This window comes from Xenopus tropicalis, chromosome 7 (assembly GCF_000004195.4).
Source record: "Xenopus tropicalis strain Nigerian chromosome 7, UCB_Xtro_10.0, whole genome shotgun sequence".
In the NCBI taxonomy this organism is placed as follows: domain Eukaryota; kingdom Metazoa; phylum Chordata; class Amphibia; order Anura; family Pipidae; genus Xenopus; species Xenopus tropicalis.
In genome coordinates this window covers 41,597,192-41,620,168 of record NC_030683.2, presented here as the reverse complement: position 1 = coordinate 41,620,168, position 22,977 = coordinate 41,597,192, and the positions used below count along the sequence as shown (strand labels likewise).

General features: G+C 38.7%; 1 protein-coding gene across 1 annotated transcript in view; it reads left to right on the top strand.

The window, feature by feature from the left end:
* The window catches only part of npffr1.1 (neuropeptide FF receptor 1, gene 1), a 103,667-nt gene that overhangs the window by 9,612 nt on the left and 71,078 nt on the right, over positions 1 to 22,977 (top strand). Inside the window, exon 2 of the mRNA XM_004915786.4 lies at positions 18,053 to 18,352. Coding sequence (XP_004915843.2) covers positions 18,053 to 18,352 — 300 coding nt within the window. The remainder of the gene's footprint in view (positions 1 to 18,052; positions 18,353 to 22,977) is intronic.

Here is a 22,977-nt window from a genome sequence, read left to right as displayed (position 1 = left end):
AGGGCTCCTTCAGGTTTGGGGCTTGAGTCTGCTCAGTTCTCTCCTCTCTCTCTCTCTCTCCCTACCTTCTCCTGCTCCCCCCCTCCCATAAGAATCCATAAGAACTCACTCCCCCCACCCTTAGGAATGTGTGATCTGAGCTTCCAACGGCTAGAGCTTCAGCAGGAAGCTACCAAGACCAAGACAAAATGGCAGCTGTTATCAGAGGGAGCTTCTAGGGCTCTTTACTCAGGTATAGTAAAGCTTTCTGCTGAATAAATATAGTGTTCTAGGTGGCACTAATGTGGGGAATCTTTAAAGGAGACGATGAGGCTAAATCACTGGGGGTTGCCAAATGTTATAATAGTTTGCTTGGTACCCCTGGCCGGTGCTCCTGTTAGGAGAAAACTGCAGCAACCTGGGATATACAGTATGTGAGCGAGTGTTCTGCTTCCATCTTCTTTTTTCAGAATCCCGCATGCGCAGTTGAGCAAAGAAGCCAGCTTTTTTGTTTAAGTCGGCTTTTCATTGTACTGCAAATGTGCGAAGATCGAAGAAGGAACACTCGCCCACATACAACCCGGCTGGTGTAGTTTTCTCCAAACAGGGGCACTGGCTGGGGGTTTCAGGTAAGCAATTAAAGTCACTGTGATGTAGCCTTTTTCTTTACCTTTAAGGGGGCCATTTACAAATGGTCAGACTTTCTGTTGCCAATTAGGATTTTTTAGCCAACCCAACAATTCACCTGCTAAAACCGAGATCATGTCGAATTTAATCGGAGATGTCCATTCCCTTCCCTGGAGGATTCTTCTTTAGCTTTGAAATTTTAGAGGTGTTAAAAACGCTGTTTTTTTGTGCAACAATTTGAAAAAGTCAGTCAGTTTTGCAACTTTTTCCCACACAGACTTTTTCAGTTCAGACTTTTAATTAAATGTCAGACATTCATGGAAATTCGTTTGAACTTTCAAAAATAAAAAAAATGAGAAATGTTAGATTTTTAGTAGATGTGCCCCAAAAGTCCAAATTTTGACTTTTCAAAGTCGTAATTATGGAATTAGTATCCCAAACTTTTCCAGTTAAATATATTACATTTAGCAATTAAAAGTGCCATTTTAATATTCCATTCTTTCATTATTTGTACAAAATTGTTCCTGCAAGTGCCTGTGAAGTGTTTCCCCATGGCAATGTTCACTTAAGATTTTCTTTGATTATTCTGGCTCCAATTATAAGAGATTTACATTCACATATTCCCAAGCAACTATTTATATGGAATTATGTGCCGCTATCTGTTCTGTGTGAAATCGATTAAATTCTTAAACTGAAGGGAGAGAAGTAATCAATTGCCATTAGAAAAACTATATTTCTAAAAGGGATAAAGTGATAAAATTAAAAAGATCTATAACAGATTTATTAAGGATTAATATTCTCCTAAATAATCATAGCAAAAAGCTGAGTATTGACATCTCTTTTGGCCCTAAGAGACTGCAACTGTAAATTGGTTATTATTATAGTTTGCCACTTATAATATATGTAGTAAATCATTAAAGGGTTGTTCATCTTTCAATTAACTTTTAGTATGATGTAGAGAGTGCTATTTTGAAACAATTGGCCTATATTTATTTATATGTATTATATGCTGTTTTAGAATTATTTAGCATTTTGTTCAGCTCTCTGGTTTGGAATTTCAGCAGCTGGCTGCCAGTGGTGTTTCTGGCCCCTCAGCCACTCCTCCGATGCCGTCCCCTCGACCCCCCCCCCGCGCTTACTTTTACAGAGCTGGAGTGGGTCCAGGGGGAGCCTCAACGCTAGTGTAGAGAGCGCAATAGTTCTCTATGGACTAGCAGAGCCGAATTTCCATTTAAAAAAGGAAATTCGGCTCTTAAATTAACAGGAGATGCTTTTTGGCGCCCATGGTAACTTCAACTCGCCTCATGGCAGCTGTGCTCCTGCTGGCTGCTTGGGTCCAATTTAACCTAGCAACCAGGCAGCGGTTTGAAAGACAGACAGTAATAAACAATAATAATAATAAAAAGTATCAATAACATTAAAATTGTAGCCTCACAGAGGAATAGGAATTTGGCTGCTGTGGTCAGCGACCCCATTTGAAAGTTAGAAGAGTCCAGAAGAGAATGGCAAATAATTCAAAAACGATAAAAAATGGAGACCAATTAAAAAGTTGCTAAGAATAGGGCATTCTATAACATAGTAAAAGTTAACGTATACCACCCAATTGTCCCGCTTTTTGTGGGACAGTCACGATTTTAACAGCTCAGCCTGCAGTCCCGGACTCTCAAGCTTAATTAAATATGTAGGCTTTTGGCAGAGAGCCTACACCTGCACTTAGATACAGTTGTAACTAAAAAGCTAAATAGGCCTCTTGGGGGAACTGAGACTTGCAGCTTAAATAAACAATAAAACAAGACCTCAAACCCCTCAGAAATGTGTTCAAACTTTAAATAACCTGCCAAATTTTGAAAAAAATAGAAAATATGAGTGGTATTTAGGGGGTGTGGTCACAAAAATGGGCATGGTCAAAAAATCTTCACCACGCAGCATTTCTTTTTGTCCCTCTTTACATTTTTCAGATGTTGGGAGGTATGTATTGGTGAACTACCCCTTTAAGCAAACAATTGCCATCTCTTATAATAGACACAGCTTAGACATAATAAGGCTTTAGCCTTGCATAGGAGAAATGCAAAGTGAAAACTCCTTAATGTTTCCTTTATTCCTAAACAAGTAAAATCAAAATATTAGAACTTAGACGAAAGGAGCTTAAATCAATTGTAGGTTTAAGTTGCCCATACAGGCGGATAAGGTTATGTCAGCCTGAAAAAAAGCCAGCCAGATAGATGCGCAGTTAAATATATGAATTCAGTCATTCCCATGGAGATTGCATACATAAGCTATAGTAATGCTCTGATATCATGGTGCAAAGTCATTGAAGCAAGGAGACACATTCTCTATGAGATTATATGAAACTACTCTGAAAAACATTTCAGTGATAAAGAGAGAACTGTACGAAGAATGTCCTTTTCTCAAGGATAAAAATGCCCCATTGGTTCCAAACCAATCTCTGCTCTAAGTGGGAAGCTTGTGTTCTAAATAAAACCACATATATTCCCATTTTACAGACAAATAGATCCTTATATAGTTCCTATATATGAAATGGTGTAAAGGTCCCAGTAACAGTAACAATAAAAATCCTGAGTTACTGTTTCAGCATTAATAGAATGGGATGTTTCAAGTCTCCAACAAGTAAATTACATGGCATTTTAATCAGATATTATCTGTTAGTATTAGTGGGCTGCACATCATTGTAATCTATGGTAGATAGGTTTGGAAAAAGCTATTAAGAACAATATGTAGCTAATGTTGTTGACTCTTGTGGCCACCCCTATGATGGCTTTTAACCTGATCAAACTCTCAGTCTATGTCTATCTAGCTAAATCTATTAGTGAGGAGCAAATCTGTCCCATTTTGATGCGCAGAAAAATTTGTGAAAGATTTGCAAAATGGCAAAAATGTTGCGAACGTTGTTTATTTTACGCACGCGTCAAAACAATGACACGAGCGTCAAAAAATGGAGTGTGTGTCATTTTTTGATGCACAGCATTTTTTTAAGCGTGCGACAATTAGTTGCATGCCGAATTTGTGTGAGACAATTTGTTGCATGCCAAATTTTTATGCGCCGAATTTTGTCACCCGCTTCGTGAAATAAACCGCCAATGGCGAAAGACTGCAATTCACTGCAAATCCATGCCTGGCAAATTATTTTACCCATCACTACTATCACTACATGACATGCCCACTAGAAAGCTTTGCCACATACACTCCTCGTGGCTTGGGGTTATCCATTTCCAGCAGAGCAGAGTGCAATAAACTTTGCTAACAGGTAGAAGTTAAACCAATGTCAGATGTCTTGAGAAAACAAAGCTTTTTCTACACTCTTTTAGATCCTGGCATACAGACATAAAAATAAAATAGAATAACATAAAAACCACTGTTGTCCATTGTGCTGAACATACTCAGATCATTTCCTGTGGAACTGGTGCTGCTATCCATGGTGCTGAATGTACTTTTCTCTATAATGGCTTGAAAACTGCTTAATTCGCTGTTATTTCACAATATTCCCAGTTGCCTCATTATATATGTACAGTAGCTGAATCTCTGTCTCATGTGTATGCTAATCCACTTGTCACATGGAATTGCCCATTTCATGAGTAACTGTATGCTATTTTTGTACTGATACTATAAGCACAGATTAGTGGCTAGAAGCAAATGAATAGTTTTTTTAAAAAAAATATATATACGTGTATAGATAAAAAAAATTAAGATACATGACTCAAATTTTATTTTATATTACATTTACCTAAAGGGATTCTGTCATGATTTTTATGGTGTACTAAATTATACTGTGTACATTGCCGGACTTGAATTTCTATACCATTGAGTGCTATTCTCATAACTACCACTAGGTGAAACATGGGAGCATTTTAAGTAATGCAGGTAGTTTATTAGAGCACAAGTCACATGGCTGAAGGCACCTAGAAACTAAAAATATATCTAGCCCCATGTCAAATAACAAATGTAAGTTTAAAGAAAAATCCCTTTAAGACAGAATCCCTTAAAGAAAAGCAGATTCTGGAATGTCTCTTAAATTGTATGCTCAGTTATTTGCAGATAAGTTAGACAGTGCCATACTACATCACTGTCGAATGACCACATCACACCCTTGCTTCATAAGCAATAGGAAATAGCTGCTGATTTCTCCAAAAGATTGTTTGCGTATTTTATCGAGAAGTTAGACAATTGAACAAAATCTCAAGCCCCACTATTTTCAGGCAAAGGATAAGGTTGAGCTTTTAATTACACAGACAAATGGAAGCAGGCGGTTATTGGTGATTTGCTCACAGGTAGCAATTAAGTAAATATGTTGCCTGTTGGCCAGAGGTCAACTGTGTGTCCTAATGTCTGCTACTTATTAATTTTATTTCACAGATTTTTTTACCTGGTTTGAACACTGATCTATATATATTACATATACTTCTTCATATTCATGTTACTTTTTACACCCAAGCACGTGGTTAAGGTAATCAGCTTATATATACAGTATATATATAACTGCCAAATTACATTTGTATGTGGTTTTTCATTAGGAAACACAGCAATTGATTAGCAGACATAATCAGCCATAGAATTAATTATCCTTTGAAATAAGAAATGGCTTCAGCAACATGCATGCAGTTAAAGTTAAATAACTGTTTTTTTCCCAGTCCCATTCACTGGTGTTGTCTTTAAAGGGCTGTTTGAGATGTATGGGTCAGTTCATGGGGAGTACTAATAATTGTCTTTACGTGTATTTTAGCAGAGGCAATTCTCAGTGGGTTTTCTGGTGTTTAGTAGCGTCTACTAAGTAGCTCTGTGTGTCTTCACCAAATGCATTAATACAGGGATAGTTAGAGAATAAGAGGTGCTTAACCCATTTCTCATACACTGAGTGTGACCCAGAGATAACACTTTAGAGACCAGTTATATGCACTTCTGTCTCCTCAGAATCTACTGACTGCCAAAAAGCATATTTAGAAATTGAGGATCAAAAAAGACAATTTGATAGTGTTTCCCTGCTTTGGTAAAATTTTTGGTCATGTTATTGGCACAGTAACCAAAACCAAGGTAATCAGTATATATATATACAGTGGAGGAAATAATTATTTGACCCCTCACTGATTTTGTAAGTTTGTCCAATGACAAAGAAATGAAAAGTCTCAGAACAGTATCATTTCAATGGTAGGTTTATTTTAACAGTGGCAGATAGCACATCAAAAGGAAAATCGAAAAAATAACTTTAAATAAAAGATAGCAACTGATTTGCATTTCATTGAGTGAAATAAGTTTTTGAACCCTCTAACAAAAAAAGACTTAATACTTAGTGGAAAAACCCTTGTTTGCAAGCACAGAGGTCAAACGTTTCTTGTAATTGATGAGCAAGTTTGCGCACATTTTAGGAGGAATGTTGGTCCCACTCCTCTTTGCAGATCATCTCTAAATCCCTAAGGTTGCGAGGCTGTCTCTGTGCAACTCTGAGCTTGAGCTCCCTCCATAGGTTTTCTATTGGATTAAGGTCCGGAGACTGACTAGGCCACTCCATGACCTTAATGTGCTTCTTCTTGAGCCACTCCTTTGTTGCCTTTGCTGTATGTTTTGGGTCATTGTCATGCTGGAACACCCATCCACGACCCATTTTCAGTTTCCTGGCAGAGGGAAGGAGGTTGTCGTTCAGGATTTCACGATACATGGCTCCGTCCATTTTCCCGTTAATGCGAATAAGTTGTCCTGTGCCCTTAGCAGAAAAACACCCCCAAAGCAAAATGTTTCCACCCACATGCTTGACGGTGGGGACGGTGTTTTGGGGGTCATAGGCAGCATTTTTCTTCCTCCAAACACAGCGAGTTGAGTTAATGCCAAAGAGCTCTATTTTGGTCTCATCAGACCACAGCACCTTCTCCCAGTCACTCACAGAATCATTCAGGTGTTCATTGGCAAACTTCAGACGGGCCTGCACATGTGCCTTCTTGAGCAGGGGGACCTTGCGAGCCCTGCAGGATTTTAATCCATTGCGGTGTAATGTGTTTCCAATGGTTTTCTTGGTGACTGTGGTCCCTGCTAATTTGAGGTCATTAACTAACTCCTCCCGTGTAGTTCTAGGATGCTTTTTCACCTTTCTCAGAATCATTGACACCCCACGAGGTGAGATCTTGCGTGGAGCCCCAGAGCGAGGTCGATTGATGGTCATTTTGTGCTCCTTCCATTTTCGAACAATCGCACCAACAGTTGTCACCTTCTCTCCCAGCTTCTTGCTAATGGTTTTGTAGCCCATTCCAGCCTTGTGCAGGTCTACAATTTTGTCTCTGACATCCTTGGACAGCTCTTAGGTCTTTCCCATGTTGGAGAGTTTGGAGTCTGCTTGATTGATTGATTCTGTGGACAGGTGTCTTTTATACAGGTGACTAGTTAAGACAGGTGTCCTTAATGAGGTTGACTAATTGAGTAGAAGTGTCTAACCACTCTGTGGGAGCCAGAACTCTTAATGGTTGGTAGGGGTTCAAAAACTTATTTCACTCAATGAAATGCAAATCAGTTGCTATCTTTTATTTAAAGTTATTTTTTCGATTTTCCTTTTGATGTGCTATCTGCCACTGTTAAAATAAACCTACCATTGAAATGATACTGTTCTGAGACTTTTCATTTCTTTGTCATTGGACAAACTTACAAAATCAGTGAGGGGTCAAATAATTATTTCCTCCACTGTATATATATATATATATATATATATATGTAGATAACAGAGAAGCTGCACACCATAAGACTCTAATGATACCTGGGTGCCAGTGCAGATAACGTTGACAATACAAAAAGAGGTGACGGCACTCTCAGGAATTTTCACACAGGAGTCAAGGTTTCAGAAGAAAAAACTGAAGATCTTTATTTGTCCGACGTTTCAGTTCCCACTGGAACTTTCATCAGGGACTGGTCCCTGATGAAAGTTCCAGTGGGAACTGAAACGTCGGACAAATAAAGATCTTCAGTTTTTTCTTCTGAAACCTTGACTCCTGTGTGAAAATTCCTGAGAGTGCCGTCACCTCTTTTTGTATATATATATATATATATATAGATATATAAAACTGCCTATATAAATTACATTTGTATGTGGTTTTTGATTAGGAAACACATCAGTTGATTAGCAGGCATAATATGCATGTTAAATTGTGATTTTCTTTCTACATGTTCCACTTCAAAACTAAAAGAAAGCACAAAACCATAGAATCAATTATCCTTTGAAATAAGACATGGGTTCAGCAACATGCATGCAGTTAACATCTGTTTTTTTTCTGTAAAAAAAATAGCTGTTTGGGATACGCCTCTGTTCACAATGTGTTTTGCTTCTGTACTTTTTTGTGTTTTGCTTTATAAGATTTTTGTAACTAATTATTCCTGTTCTTATTGTTTCTATACAGCACTGAATGCTATGCAGTGCTCTTTAGAGATGTATTGTACATAGATTCCCATTCCCACATGCAGTGTTGTAGCTAAGCATTAAATGGGGTACTTTCATATACACCTCTTCATTATCATTAAAAATGTCATTTTATGACCAAACTGAACAGAAACAAAAGCAATTCAAATATTAAATTATTAATGTAAGAATTGGTTTGAAATGTATCATGCACCTTGTTTTAATTGCTATTGTGTATTTTAGTTTATTAAAGGGGATCATAGAGAGCCATCCTAAACAACTCAGAGGCTTAGGTTAAAGGAAAAGGAAAGGTTTAGTCACTTTGGGTGACTATGTAAGGCACCCCCTGTGATTATAATAACTTGCCTGATACCAGGGCCAGTGCTCCTTATTTGAAGACTACACCGGCCTGGGGTATTCAGGTTTCTCCTAACAGGAGCATTGGCCCAGGGTATCAGGCAAGTGATTATAATCACTGGGGAGGTGCTAGGAGGTAGGGAGGTATTACTGTTTTTTCAGATTGCTTAAGCACATTTTTTGTAACTAGTGGCTATTTTTGCAAAACTCTACACACAAATAAGAAAACCTTTCACCCAATTATCAAAACATTGTAGTTCTCTTGCAAAAGCGAACAGACTCTTCACACCTTCACACCTTTGTAAAAATGGTGTTTTCGTATCAAACAGTACACACAAGCCATCATCTACTAAGCACACAATGCGCCAACTGCACACTGATGGTATGAATACAAAACACCTCTGGCTTTTGCTTTCTCTGTGTACAGATGTCAATTTGAGGTCATACTTTTGTCATAGGGGCTGATTTACTAACCCACGAATCCGACCCGAATTGGAAAAGTTCCGACTTGAAAACGAACATTTTGCGACTTTTTCGTATGTTTTGCGATTTTTTACCAATACGATTTTTGCGTAAAAACGCGAGTTTTTCGTATCCATTACGAAAGTTGCGTAAAAAGTTGCGCATTTTTCGTAGCGTTAAAACTTACGCGAAAAATGCGCAACTTTTCGCGTAAGTTTTAACGCTACGAAAAATGCGCAACTTTTCGCGTAAGTTTTAACGCTACGAAAAATGCGCAACTTTTTACGCAACTTTCGTAATGGATACGAAAAACTCGCGTTTTTACGCAAAAATCGTATTGGTAACGAAAAATTCGTAAAGAATCCGAAAAAATCGCAAAACATACGAAAAAATCGCAAAATACCGATCATTACGAAAAAAACGCAATCGGACTCATTTTGACCCGTTCGTGGGTAAGTAAATCAGCCCCTTAGTGTCATGTAAACATACAAGGATCCAAACTTCAAGTATTGGTGTTTATTCACACTCATCAAAACCAAGACAAAGTCAGAACACAAAATAGTAATTTCACAAAAAAAAAAAAGGGAAAAAAAAGACAATCAGCCTACATCATGTCGTCTTTCTGGGTTCGGCCACAAAATTTCTTCCACATCGCATGCGATATCCTCCAGTCCAAGGCACCGGGGAAAATATCTCCTTGAATGCCGTATCCAGGCCTGACATGATGGCTGGTCAATATCTCCACATGCCTCCTCCATTGCCTGTAAAAGGGCTACCTGTTGATGAGGATGACGGTCGTACACTTTCCAGCGTCAGGCAGAGAAGAACTCCTCGATGGGATTTAAGAATGGAGAGTATGGAGGGAGGAGTGCCATGAAGGATGGGTGGTCTGTAAACCAGTTGTGGACCAAAGCAGCCCTATGGAAACTAACATTGTCCCATATGATGACATATCGGGTATGCTCTGGTCTCTGAACAGTGAGCATGTCATGTAAGGTGTCCAGGAATGCAATAATGTGTGCAGTGTTGTATGGGCCTATGGTTGCATGATGGTGAATAACACCATTTTGGTTTATAGCTGCACACATGGTTATGTTACCACCACGTTGTCCTGGGACATTGATGATGGCACGGTGTCCAATAATGTTCCTGCCACGTCTCCTGGTTTTACTGAGGTTAAAACCGGCCTCATCTACAAAAAGTAGCTCATGTCCCATGGCATCTGCTTCTAGTTCCATCACTCTCTGGACAAGACAAAACAAATGCAACACATCAGGCCCATGCACAGCACTACAGTATGCACTTCCAAATTCAGAACCAATGACACTATATCTTACCTGCACATAGTCATATCGCAGTTGCTTTACACGTTCTGTGTTTCTCTCGAAAGGAACTCTGTAAATTTCCTTCATTCTTATTCTGTGGCGCGCAAGTACACGACTTAGTGCAGAAATGCTTGCACTGTGTATATTTTGAAAGATGGTGTCATTATCAATTATGCGCTGCTGTATTTCACTCAGTCTTATTGCATTATTGGCAATCACCATGTTCACTATATGGGTCTCTTGCTCTGGAGTGAACATTCTTCCTCTGCCCCCAACATCTGGATGTCTAGCAATTCTGTAAAGTAACAATTTCAGTATTTTTGCATGCATGGTACTGTTGTGTTTCTCATTAGAGTATGGCAGTGCTACAAAGTACTTACCGATTCTCATTTCAAAATATCCTAATGATGCTTGCCACAGTGTAGCGGCTCAAATTAGGCTGAACCCGTTGGCCAGCTTCCCTCAGGGTCATCCCATGGTTGATGACATGGTCCACTAGTGTAGCTCTGATGTCATCAGTTATTCTATTTCTTACTCTTCTTACCCTTCCTCTTTCCCCTCCTCGACCTCTTCTTGCTCCTCCTTGTCCTCTTCCTCTAACTTCCTCTAACCCTCTCGCTTCTTCACCTCCACGTCCTCTCCCTTGGCCTCCTCGGCCTCCTCTGATTCTCACTCTTCTCACTCTTACTGCTCCTTCCATTGTACTCCACATAGACAGCTTACCTGTGGCTTATTTATAGCGCTTAGGCTGATTGCAAAGTGAACTAATTATATAAAACAGTTTTCACATGTGAAAGTGTGCCAGACAGTTGGCAAAATAGTTTTAATGATAGCCATACATGTGTATAATTTTGCTAGGAGTGTGTTGGAAATTTGGTAATTGAGTGTAAGCAGTGAGTTGTGTTTAAAGTTCTGCAAAAAAGAGTGTTGTGCAGTGAATTGTGCCTACAGTTTTGCAAAGTGTGTGTTACAAAATTGCAAACTGAGTGCAAACCAGTGTTTGTGCTTTTAGTTTTGCAAACTCAGTGAGTGGTTTTGCTATAAGTATTAATATTTTTAGAAATTGTGCTATAAGAATCACAGTTTGGGTTTAAACTATCAGAAAAAACTGTAATAGGACTCTCTCTCCTGTTCAGGTGTGCAAGGTGTTAGACTGAGCAGTATTGCAGTGGCTTTGCATGATACGCTATTTTATTAGATAAGCCCTTGATCTCTTTGCCATTCTAATATGTCTGAGATTCTATAATGAAAAAGCAAACTTTAGTACTTTCATTTACTATTCATAAAAAAGCCTAATAGGTTCAAAGGAAACAAATGATTCCAAGTGCAGTTTATTACAGGCCTCATAAGAACATAATGCAATGCCTGTGAATGCAGCATATTCAAGGAATGTGACTATCTGTTTCAGCGCTCGCATCCATTAGTTACAGGGGTATGACCCCTAACAATAGATGGCTTTACAATGTGATATCCAATTTACTCTCGATGCACATTAAAACATGTTCCAGATGCATCTCTTCCTTCCCCTTGAATGAGAATAATGAGGGGTTTTACTTTGTGCATTGTTGGAGATCTTATTATGAACTTCGGAACTGCTGTGCAAGCTCTGTCAAGTCTTTGAGTGCAGTTATTCTTTGTTATATTCAAACTTGCATCTCAGCGCGTTTTATACAGTCTTACTTAGTGCAAACTTGTCCAAAAGGAATAGAAAGGAAGCTCAGGGATTGCACAAACCCATAACAGACTAAAAATGAATTAAAAATGTGTGCACACCTATAGCAACATCTGTAATTCAAAGCCTGGAAAAAAAAAGATATTTGTCTTGTTTTTTATCGCAATGAAGTGATGTTCAGTAATGTTTAAAGAGGACATTCATTCTCCAGTATTTTGAAATATTTTGAAATTCTGTTGCATTTTTACTGTATTTACCAGGGAGAATATAATGTCTCTTGAATCTATAACAGATGTAGCAGTGCTTGACTTGGCTGTTGTCAGGAGGGATTTCAGTTTGCTGGTGTGTCATTCTTTACTGTCATGTACATGCTCTTGAGAAAGCTGAGGAGGAAAAATTCTTCCACCATGGCAGCAATTTTTGTGCAAAAGTTTTCTTTTACCATTCTTTTACCATTTACCATTGATTCCCCCAGCCCTGAAGATATATTATTAAATTATTATTATTAATATTTTATTTATAAAGTGCCAACATATTCTGCAGCGCTGTACAATAAGTGGGTTTCATACATTGGACATACAGCATTACATATAAAGCAATCAATAACCGATACAAGAGGTGAAGAGGGCCCTGTCCAAAAGAGCTTACAATCTACAAGGACAAAAGGGTTGAGACACAAGGGGGCTGATTTACTAAGACACAAATTCGAATCCGAATTGGAAAATTCCGATTTGAAAACAAACATTTTGCGACTTTTTCGTATTTTTTGCGATTTTTTCGGCGCCTTTACGACTTTTCGGAAATTGACGCAACTTTTTCGTTACCAATACGATTTGCGTGAAAAAACGCAAGTTTTTCGTAGCCATTACGATTCGCTCGTATCTTGTCGTGACTTTTTCATATTGAGCGCTCGTAAGCGGCGGGCGAAACTTTCAGACTTAGCATGATTTTGTAAGCCTCCCATAGGACTCAATGGCACCCTGCAGCTCCAACCTGGCCCAAGAAAAGTCACCATACTGAAGCTTGAATGAATCCGAACGCTACGAAAAAATCACAACATTTTGCGCAACTTTCGGAATGGCTACGAAAAAGGCGCGACTTTTCGCGCAAGTTTTAACGCTACGAAAAAATCGCCAGATTTTGCGCAACATTCGGAATGGCAACGAAAAAGTCGCGATAATTTTCCGAAAAATCGCCAAATACCGATCATTACAAAAAAAACGCAATCGGACGCATTCGGCCCATTTGTGGGTTACTAAATGTGCCCCAAGGTGTAGGAATGGGCATGACCAGAGTTGTGAGAGGTGTGGCACAGGATATAGCAGCACACTGAGGTTATGTTAAACTAGATTAGGGTAAGCTTCTCTAAATAAATGCGTTTTTAGAGACCGCTTGAAGGCAGAGAGATTGGGTGAAAGTCTGACAGGTTGTGGGAATTCGAGAGAAGGGGGGGGCAGCCCTTGCAAAGTCTTGAATGCAAGTGTCTGAGGAGGGAATGAGAGAGGAGTTGAGGAGCAGGTCAGTAGAGGAGCGTAACAAACAGGTTGGTTGGTATCTAGAGATAAGCTCAGAGATGTAGGGTGGGGCAGAGTTATGAACTGCTTTGTATGTGAGGGTCATTAGTTTGAATTTTATCCTGGATGGTAGGGGAAGCCAGTGCAGGAATTGGCAGAGTGGCATGGCAATGGAGAAGGAGCGGTTGGAGAGGTGTATGAGCCTGGCAGCAGTATGCAGACACAGCAAATAAACCATGGAGAGATGGGTCATAGTTGGCATTAATTTTATAATTTTAAGTAAAGCTTTAAAGGATGCTTGCACTGGGTTAAGGGAAATGTAAAAAAAGCCACTGCCGGGAAGCTTCCTCCCGAGTGGGCGTTCTAGTGCTGGCGGGGACTATTTTTTTAAGAAAAATGATTGCTTACCCTAACCCGAGTGTGGGCTCTATTAGACAGCACCTCTGGTGGGGGAAATAATATTGGGGCTATAGGTGCACTTTAAAAAAAAAGGTCTAAACAGAAGTAGTTGCCACATGCCACTAAACCTGGTAACCTAATAAAGAATAGACAAATAAAAAAAACACACACACAAGACATATCAACATTAATTGAACTCAAGTCTAAACTTCCCCTTAAGTTAAAGGGGAAATCCAAGCATAACATTTTGTATAATAAAAACAAATTTAATTCTAAGAAGCTTTCAATGTACATAAATTAAACAATTTTAATTATATTAAATTATATGTAAATGGCATTGCTCCTGAAAGCAGCATATGTCTGTTTCTTGCTCTCTTTACTACTGGTCCTGACTAAATGTACCATTAGAAGAATTTGGGAATATTCTGCTCCCCTCCAGCCAAGACTACTTGCCTTGTATGTTCCATAAAGAAAGATAACCACAGAAGTGTACATGGTATTGTGGGAAACCTAATCTTGACTGAAGGACAGCTGACTACAACTTCAAATACAATGAAAACATTTTAATTAACACATGTAGGAACACTGCTCACTGAGATGCCATGTTAAATGTTAACTTTTCTGCATTAACAAAAAAAAAAATAGTCTCCTTCCAGAGCTCTCAGTCATTTACAAACTGCTAAAATTGGATCTGGCTGCTCCAAGATAGCAACCAGTGAATACACTGATTGAAAGCTAAAGCACTGCATTCAGACAGGCATTTGACAATTGTTTTAGTCTTTTCTTGACCAAGCAAATTCCTGCCAGAAAAAGTCTTACTTCACTTAGAAGCACAGAAATGGGTCTGGCCTGAAACCTAGACAGAGTCTTAAGCTCTTTACAGAACCTGTCTGTAAGTAAGCAGAATAGCACGTTGGCAACCACCTTATATATTTTATTCAGCAGATCTACCTGAACTGATGTGATTGAGATGTGGCAACTGGTGCAGCATGGATAGTGGGTCAACTTACCAGAAATTATTAGTACAATGAATCTTTATTGACAATACTTTTCAGCTATTCAAAAGCATAGGATTACTTCAAGTAGTTAAAGCTGCCTTCCTGACCTACTGGCAAACTGTGAGTGATAGAAGGAAATGATTCTCTTTTTCCTTACCCCACATGAAGCAAACCAGTGGCTTATGTGGGTTTTAAGCCCATGCAGGAGTCCATCTAGAGCCTTGTTTCCTAACACAAATATTGTTTGGTCTCAACGTTTGAGAGAAAAGCATGTTAGGAGCTGTAGTCCAAAAACAAGAAACAAGGCTCTTAAACCTACTGCTATTTGCTAATTTTAGACAGTCATGAGAATGATTTTCCTATCAACAAATCTTTTCACATAATAAAGGCCTACATGACTATGTTACTGTATAGCCAGTACTTATATAGAGACAATATATAAAGCCTGGTTCATTATACATAACTGCCAGATTTTGACAGGTCTTTGTGTTGGACCATGCCTAAATTCCCGATTTGGCAGATGTAACCCCTGTGCAACTGAGAGATGCTTTGGGCTGAACTGTAATTAGGTTTATATTTTAACTCCCAGTGGCTGCAGCAATAAATTATTTAGTTGACTTAGACCCGAGTAGAGAACAAATACAAATATACACTTAAACTTGTGTTGGGCTGTGTGTTGGACCCATATCCTAATAGATCTACTGAACAGGGCAAGATGATTTCAAGATCGGTTAGAGAAAAAAATGCAATAATTTTGTGCAATAAAACTTCCATAATTCCATCAGACATGGTAGATTTTATACACAAAATAAAACCAGAAACCAGTTCTACATTAAACCAGTTCTACACTTTTGTGACAAAAACTTGGCTTTCTAATTTATGAGTCTGTTTGTATCCACAGTCCTGCAATAGGTGTATCAGCAGCTACATTACAACGAGTTCTGCGATGGGTTTCCCATGCGCTTTGTGTAAATATGGTGGCGGCATGGGCGGATTTTCAATAAGGCTACAGGAGGCTAAGCCTCCCCAAACCTGCTGGGCACCATAAAAAAACAAAAAACCCTCACTCCTTACGCCAATGTTGTGTATAAGTGCCAGTGTTATAGTGCCAGGGCCTGAATATTTGCCATCAGTACCCACTGCTTCTCACTGCATATAATGTGCTGGTTTTGTAAATATAGACTGCGTCTCACTGTATATAATGTGCCTGGGATGTCAGTACCCGCTGCCTCTCTCTCTATAAAACTAACAAATACATCTAAAGGGGTGGTTCACTTTTAAGTTAAGTTTTAGTATTAACTAGAATCGCCTATTCCTAGCAACTTTGCAATTGGTCTTCCTAATTAATTTTTTTTTTATAGTTCTTGAATAATTTGCCTTTCCCTTCTGCCTCTTTCCAGCTTTCAAATAGGGATCACTGACAAAAAGTATTGCTCTGCGAGGCTACAATTTTATTATTATTGTAATTTTTTATTATTACGTATTTTTCCATGCAGGCCCCTAACTATTCATATTCCCATCTCTTGTTTAAACAACTACCTGGTTGCTAGCAACCAGACCCTAGCACCCAGATAGCTGCTGAAATACCAAATGGAGAGCTGCTGCACAAAAAGCTAAATAACTGAAAAACCATTACAAATAAAAGAGGACCAATTGCATATTGTCTCAGAATATCAATGTTAACTGATCACAAAGACAAATGGATGGAGAACCCCTCACAGAAGTGCAGGTATGAATACTTTTACATCCTAAGCATTTTTGCACTCTTTTGTGCGGTATCCCTGGAAGTCAGTGGGAACCGCAATAGGTTGTTGGGAGATTAATTTTTTACACCAGCAGAGAATCCACTAAGTCTCACATTAGCTTTAGGTCAGTCTATGTATGACCTGTCTTTAGCCTCCCCAAACAAAAAAGTCACCCTCCGCCTATGGGTGGCGGGACAGTTTTATGGAGGGTTTAGATGCATGTTAAAGGAAAATTGTACCCACTTTTTGAAAAGATGCAAATAAAAAATGATAAAAGGGCTAATTCACATCCACAAGTGCAGTGAGCAAAGTGCAATTTCTTCCCAGAATTCCAGCATCATCACAGTTGCAAAGTGGAGGGGGGGCTCTATTGCTTGTGCATCTTGTTGCAAATCGAGTGCAAGTCTGCTTGGCATCGATTTGGGTGTTTCCTCTGAGTCATTTGCAAGTCACATGCACCCTAATCTTTTTGTTCACTTGAACTGCAGCAATTGACGCAGGGTGCTTAGAGAACCCTTGAGCTTCCACGGGTTGCTTGGGCAACTAAGTTTTACAGACAAAGTCAAGTGAATAACAACAATGCATAACTGAAAATGCAATAAAATGGCTAAAAATGCAATAAAATACCTAAAAATGCACCAAAATCACAGAAAATGTTCAGTCGGATCTGTCAGTGGGCGGTGCAGGAAGGGAGGGGGGAGCAGAGAAAGGGAGAGGGAAAGCAGTGAAAGCCATGTGCATTGTTTGGCTTTTGCTATGGGGCGCATGGGCGATTGCGCTCCAGGGGCCACTCATTCTCCCCATGTGCTCGTTGCCTATTGGCTGGGGAACGGGCGGGGAGTGAAGGAGTGGTCTTGAAAAGCCGCTCCTCCGCTCCCAAACCTGGTGCAGCAGGACATAGAATCTACGTCCTATGGCACTTAGGTACTGTACTTTTATAACAGGGTGTAGTGCACAATGCACTGAGATGGCGCCTACACACCAATATTACAACTGAAAAAAAAATAAATTTGTTGGATCAAGAATAACATTTTTAGTGTAGAGTGCATTATTTGCTATGTAAACAGTATAATTTAGAAATAAAAAAGTACACCATAAAAATCATGACAGTATCCATTTACGGATTTGGTTTTGAGAAAACATGACACAAAATAATATACATCAGTTTTTCTGTTAAGTGTTCTGAGCCTTTACATAGTACTTCTATATTGTTGTTTTCCCTCCAATCTAAGGTGTTTGTACATTTGGGCTTTGCTATAAGTCCTTTATTGAAAGGTGACCCTTTAGTCCTTAATGGGTTTTATGCAGTGAAGTGTTCTGTTACTATATACAGAATAGTCTTATTGTGCCACAAGATATTTATGAAATAAATGGATAAATATTAGATATTCACAACTGTATTACTGAAAAGGAATAAAAGAGAGACCCCAGTCTTTTATCTTCAAAACCTCTCTACCCACTCCTTTGGGGAAAAGAAAGCATCAGTGAATAAAGACTTTTGTTAAGGGTTTTTTCTTTTTGTATGCCTTGCTTTAAAGAAGTCAATGTCACTTCACTTCTCATGGTCTATATTTATTTGTTTCTCAGGTCCCTTACCTTTCAACATCAGCTCCCCAGGACATGGGAACACGACTCAAGCCTCCAGAGACAACTTTACATTCTCTTTGTACTACCAGCACTCCACATCCATTGCCGCCATGTTTATCCTGGCGTACACTTTCATTTTTCTCATGTGCATGATTGGAAATATGTTGGTGTGTTTCATTGTCTTAAAGAACAGACAGATGAGAACTGTGACAAACATGTTCATTCTGAACCTGGCAATCAGCGACTTGCTGGTGGGAATATTCTGTATGCCAACTACTTTAGTGGACAACCTCATTACAGGTAAGCTATCTTAAATATCTCTGCTGCTTTTGCTAGAGTAACATTTTCAAGGAAGCTTCTCATAGCTTATAATATTCTACCTAGAATATATGACACAATAGTGTTCCTGTCAAGAATCTAAACTCCAGCCTACTTCAAGTAAAAACTCAATATGCTCCACTAGATATACTTCTCTGTCCTGTTCTCTAAAGTATCTGTTTTGCTAGATTGGTTTTTAAAGGAGAAGGAAAGGTTAAAAACTAAGTAAGCTGTATCAGAAAGGTCTATGTAAATACAGACATAAGCACTCACTCACAGAAAAGCTGCACTGAGTCCTCTGGATTTCTTTGGGTGTCTGATTTTCTCTCTTCATTCCTGGGGCCAGAGTCTGCGCACTTTTCTCCTCACTCCCCTCTCCTGCTCCCCCACCCCTAAGAACATCCTCTCCCCTCGCTTAGGAATGTGTGATCTCAGCTATAATAGAACTATACCGCAGGAAGCTATGAAGACCAATCTAAAATGGCAGCTGCAGTCTTAAGCAAACAGAGAAAGCTTCTAGGGCCCTTTACTCAGGTATGGTATGGTAATGCTTTCTGGAGAGTAAATATAGTGTTCTAGGTGGCACTAATGTGGCAAATCTATTGGTAGTATGCCGAGGGCCAGGATTTCTCTAGCATACATTGTGGAGGGCCACTAATGGAAGCCATTTTTGACCACTCCCCATTTTTAAACTGCACCCACTTCAAACCACACCCATGTTATCTCAAGAGCTTTTAAGACCATACCCACATTAATGGTGGTAGCACAGCAAAAACCCAAATGCTTGGTGCACTATGGGGATATCAACCTTCATTCCTATGTGAAAGAATTATATTATGTCATATTAGGACATACCCTTAAATCCATATGCCTCCTCCTCCCCTGTGGATAGCACAGCAACCTCCAGCACAATATTACACAACTTAGGGACTATTTAATGGCTATTTCCAACTGCTAACAAACTCCCAGAACAAACCCCTGCCAGGTTCACCTCCCTTAGGGCAGGCAGAGTATGGCACACACAGGCAGCATAGGGCAGGCAGAGTATGGCACACACAGGCAGCATAGGGCAGGCAGAGTATGGCACACACAGGCAGCATAAGGCAGGCAGAGAATGGCACACGCAGGCAGCATAGGGCAGACAGGGTATGGCACACACAGGCACACACAATCTTACACAAGGTTAAGCCATCAAAGCAGCCAGACAGGTGGGGGGCCACTCAGAGTTGTACAATTCAGTTGGACAGCACTGAATTAGTCTATATCCCACATTACTCAATAGGAAGACTGTATAATAATGTTTCTGGTAAAATACAGATACATTATACTAGTATTGTTTTGCAAAAGGTTTGTTTCCATTGGCATAGCATATAGAGGGTTTAATGTCAGTATGTTAAGGGTGTTCATTTACAAAATAGAAGTTATTGGAGGAAAGGCAAGTTAACACAGGGCATGTACAAGATTAAGACAAGGGGAGAAGGAACAAGAGAATACACAAGGACATGAAAGTTTGGGCTTTAGAGACAGGAAATGAAGAAGATGAGAAGAGCACTTAATATAAATAAAGGATTATAATAGTGAGTGACGCTGATAAGTAGATGGTGAGTAGGGATCGGATTAGAAATTCTGTTCTTAAGAACAGGAGGAGGATAATAGATTAATGAAAGTAAAATGAATGGTAGCTATGTAATTAGCTGGAGGTTAATAATATTAAAAAAATATTCTTCATCTAGTATTAGGAGCTATTCTTTATCAAGTTATCTTTTCTTTGTAATGAACACAAATTGAAATTTTAAAACCATTCACGTGTGCCAATAAAATTGCAAATTGCATTGCAGGAATGATGACTTCTGGACAGTGCTACTTGCACAAGAACTGCTTTATAAATAAAAAATATTCATACATACATGTTGATAAGTTGACAATTGCAGAATAGAAAACGACGGCAGTTAATGAAAATGTAATTCCAGGCAACCTTTCACTATACATTGATTAACAGCGTTCAGTGCTCAGCAAACCCAGAATTGTTGCTGAGTCTGTGGCAGTTGGTGACTTTCTCTTGGGGCCTAGAAGTGACTTGAGTCACTGTTATCTACTTTGTCCTGCAGATGTTTTATTCCCAGTATAGCCCAGCTATTGATTTCTGGAAGTGTAGTAAAGTGTGGGAGGGACCTGTTACCCCAGATTACCATCCACCAAGACCAAACTGGCGTACCCCCTGGACTTTTGGGTTTATTTAATTTATAAATTATTTTTAGTAGACTTAGGGGTATATTTATCATGCTGTGTAAAATGTGAGTAAAGCATTGCCTGTGATGTTGCTCATAGCAGCCAATTAACAATTAGATTTCAACAGTTAGAAAACCAAAGCAAAGCATTTGATTGGCTGCTCTGAGCAACATCACCAGTAATGTTGCACTCCACTTTTTACACAGCATGTATACATACAGTTTACCCCTTAAAGGAAAACTGGACCCCCCAGAATGAATACTTAACCAACAGATAGTTTATATTATGTTAAGTGACTTATCAAAGAATCTCGCCAAACTGGAATATATATATATATATATGTATCAGTAAATATTGCCCTTTTATATCTTTTCCCTTGATCCACCATTTAGTAATGGGCTGTGTGCTCCCTCAGAGATCACCTGACAGGAAATGATGCAGCTGTAACAGGAAGTAATGTGCAAGCAAAAGACAGAACTCTGTCCATTCATTGGCTGATGGGGCCTAGCATGTATGTGTGCCTTGGCTTATTTGTTTGCACTGTGAATCCTATGATCCCAGGGGGCGGGCATTAGTACCTAAAATGGCAATTTTCTATTTAGGATTACCCAATAGCACAAACTACTCAAATGTTTACTTTTATAAAAATGGTTTATTTAGATGAAGCAGGGTTTTACATATGAATTGGTTTATGTAATATCTTTTTATAGAAACCTACATTGTTTGGGGTATAGTTTTCCATTAAGGTATTGTGATGCATTTATAGAAATTAGAAAACCCAGTTCCCAAGCATTCTGGATAATAGATTCTCAACATGTTCTTTACTTAATCTTACCTCTGATCTTCACTATGAGAGTGTGCCCATTGTCTATTTTGATACACAGTATTTGAAGGGTGAAAAGATAATTATGTACAAAGGGCATAATTAAGTAAAATGGATGCAGACATACTGTAATTCTAGTAGAACATTGTGGACAATACATTTTTCCATCCTTTGAAAAATATATTATTGATAAAATGTTTTATTTTTAAAACCCACTGGATATACAGTAAAGGACTGGATTTTACCTTAACCTTTTACAGTTAGTGCTGCCCCAACAAATAACATTAAAGATGGTGAAACAGAACAATATATGCAGTGGAATTTTAAATGGCAATATATGGTAACATATATGAACATATGAACATGAGGTCATAAAAAAGGTTTGTGTTAGTTAATGTCTCTCTTTTTATCTATAGTTTCTGATTCTGATGTATTTGTTGAGTGCCAATCATTCTTGAACACAGTAAAAACATATTGAACAAGTATAATAAGGATTTATTAAACAACCAGGAAATAAATAATTAGTCAGAAGAAGAGCAAAGCTAGTTAATATAGTGCCTCCCTATATTATATTCCCTTTTTCTCTATAAAGCACAAAACAAATATATAGTCCTACATATTGCGCTTTGACCAGGCTATAGTATTTGCCTACCAGTCTGAACCAGAGCACAAATTATTGTGCTATTTACCATTTGTGCCATTTGCTACAACACACTGGTTAGTAACACGCAGGGCAAAAAAGTTTCATGGTGACAGGGCAAAAAACATAGACAAAAACAATGTAAGGAGACAAACCCCCATGTGCAATAAAATGCAATAAGTTTGCCCAGGAGCAGTAACCCATAGTAACCAATACAATACAACAGCTGACCAGTAAATGCTTCCTTGCTGATTGGTTGCTATGGGTGACTGCCCCTGGGCAAACTTGCTTTTTATTACATAACCCACAAAGATAAGTATTAGAAGGGTTAGGCTACCTGTGATATTCTTTCTCTTTCCAATTTGTAATGTTGGTCTTAAGATTTAATAGCAAATATATTTGGAAAGGTTTCCTTATGCAAAAAGGTGTTTGAAAACATTTCAACAGGGAATTATTTTAAATACCGATGCAAACGATGGAGCTAAATGATATTGTCTTGGTTTGCTTATATGTAATAACAACATTTAGTGATGCACAACTCTAAGTGATGCAGGAGGAACACTTATAACATACACAAATACAGTTTGTGTAGCCACTGAAAGCAAATGATACAAATACACAGTATGCAAGATCTCAGTAAGCACTACCCCGCTGTCTTCTCTGGAAATGTCGACAAAAGAGAATGGATTATCTCTATGACAAGTGCACTAGCTGCCTAGCTGTAGTGTATTTATCAGTTGCCCATACCTATTATTTTTAGCAACTCACTTCATTATATTGTAACTGTAAGAAAACCGCTGACATGATAATCTCATATTTCTTATCTGATCCTAAAAGAAACAGCACAGCCTTCTTATAAAATGTATGAGTATATTAAACTAATTCAGCATGGCTTCCTAAGTGTGTATGTATGTA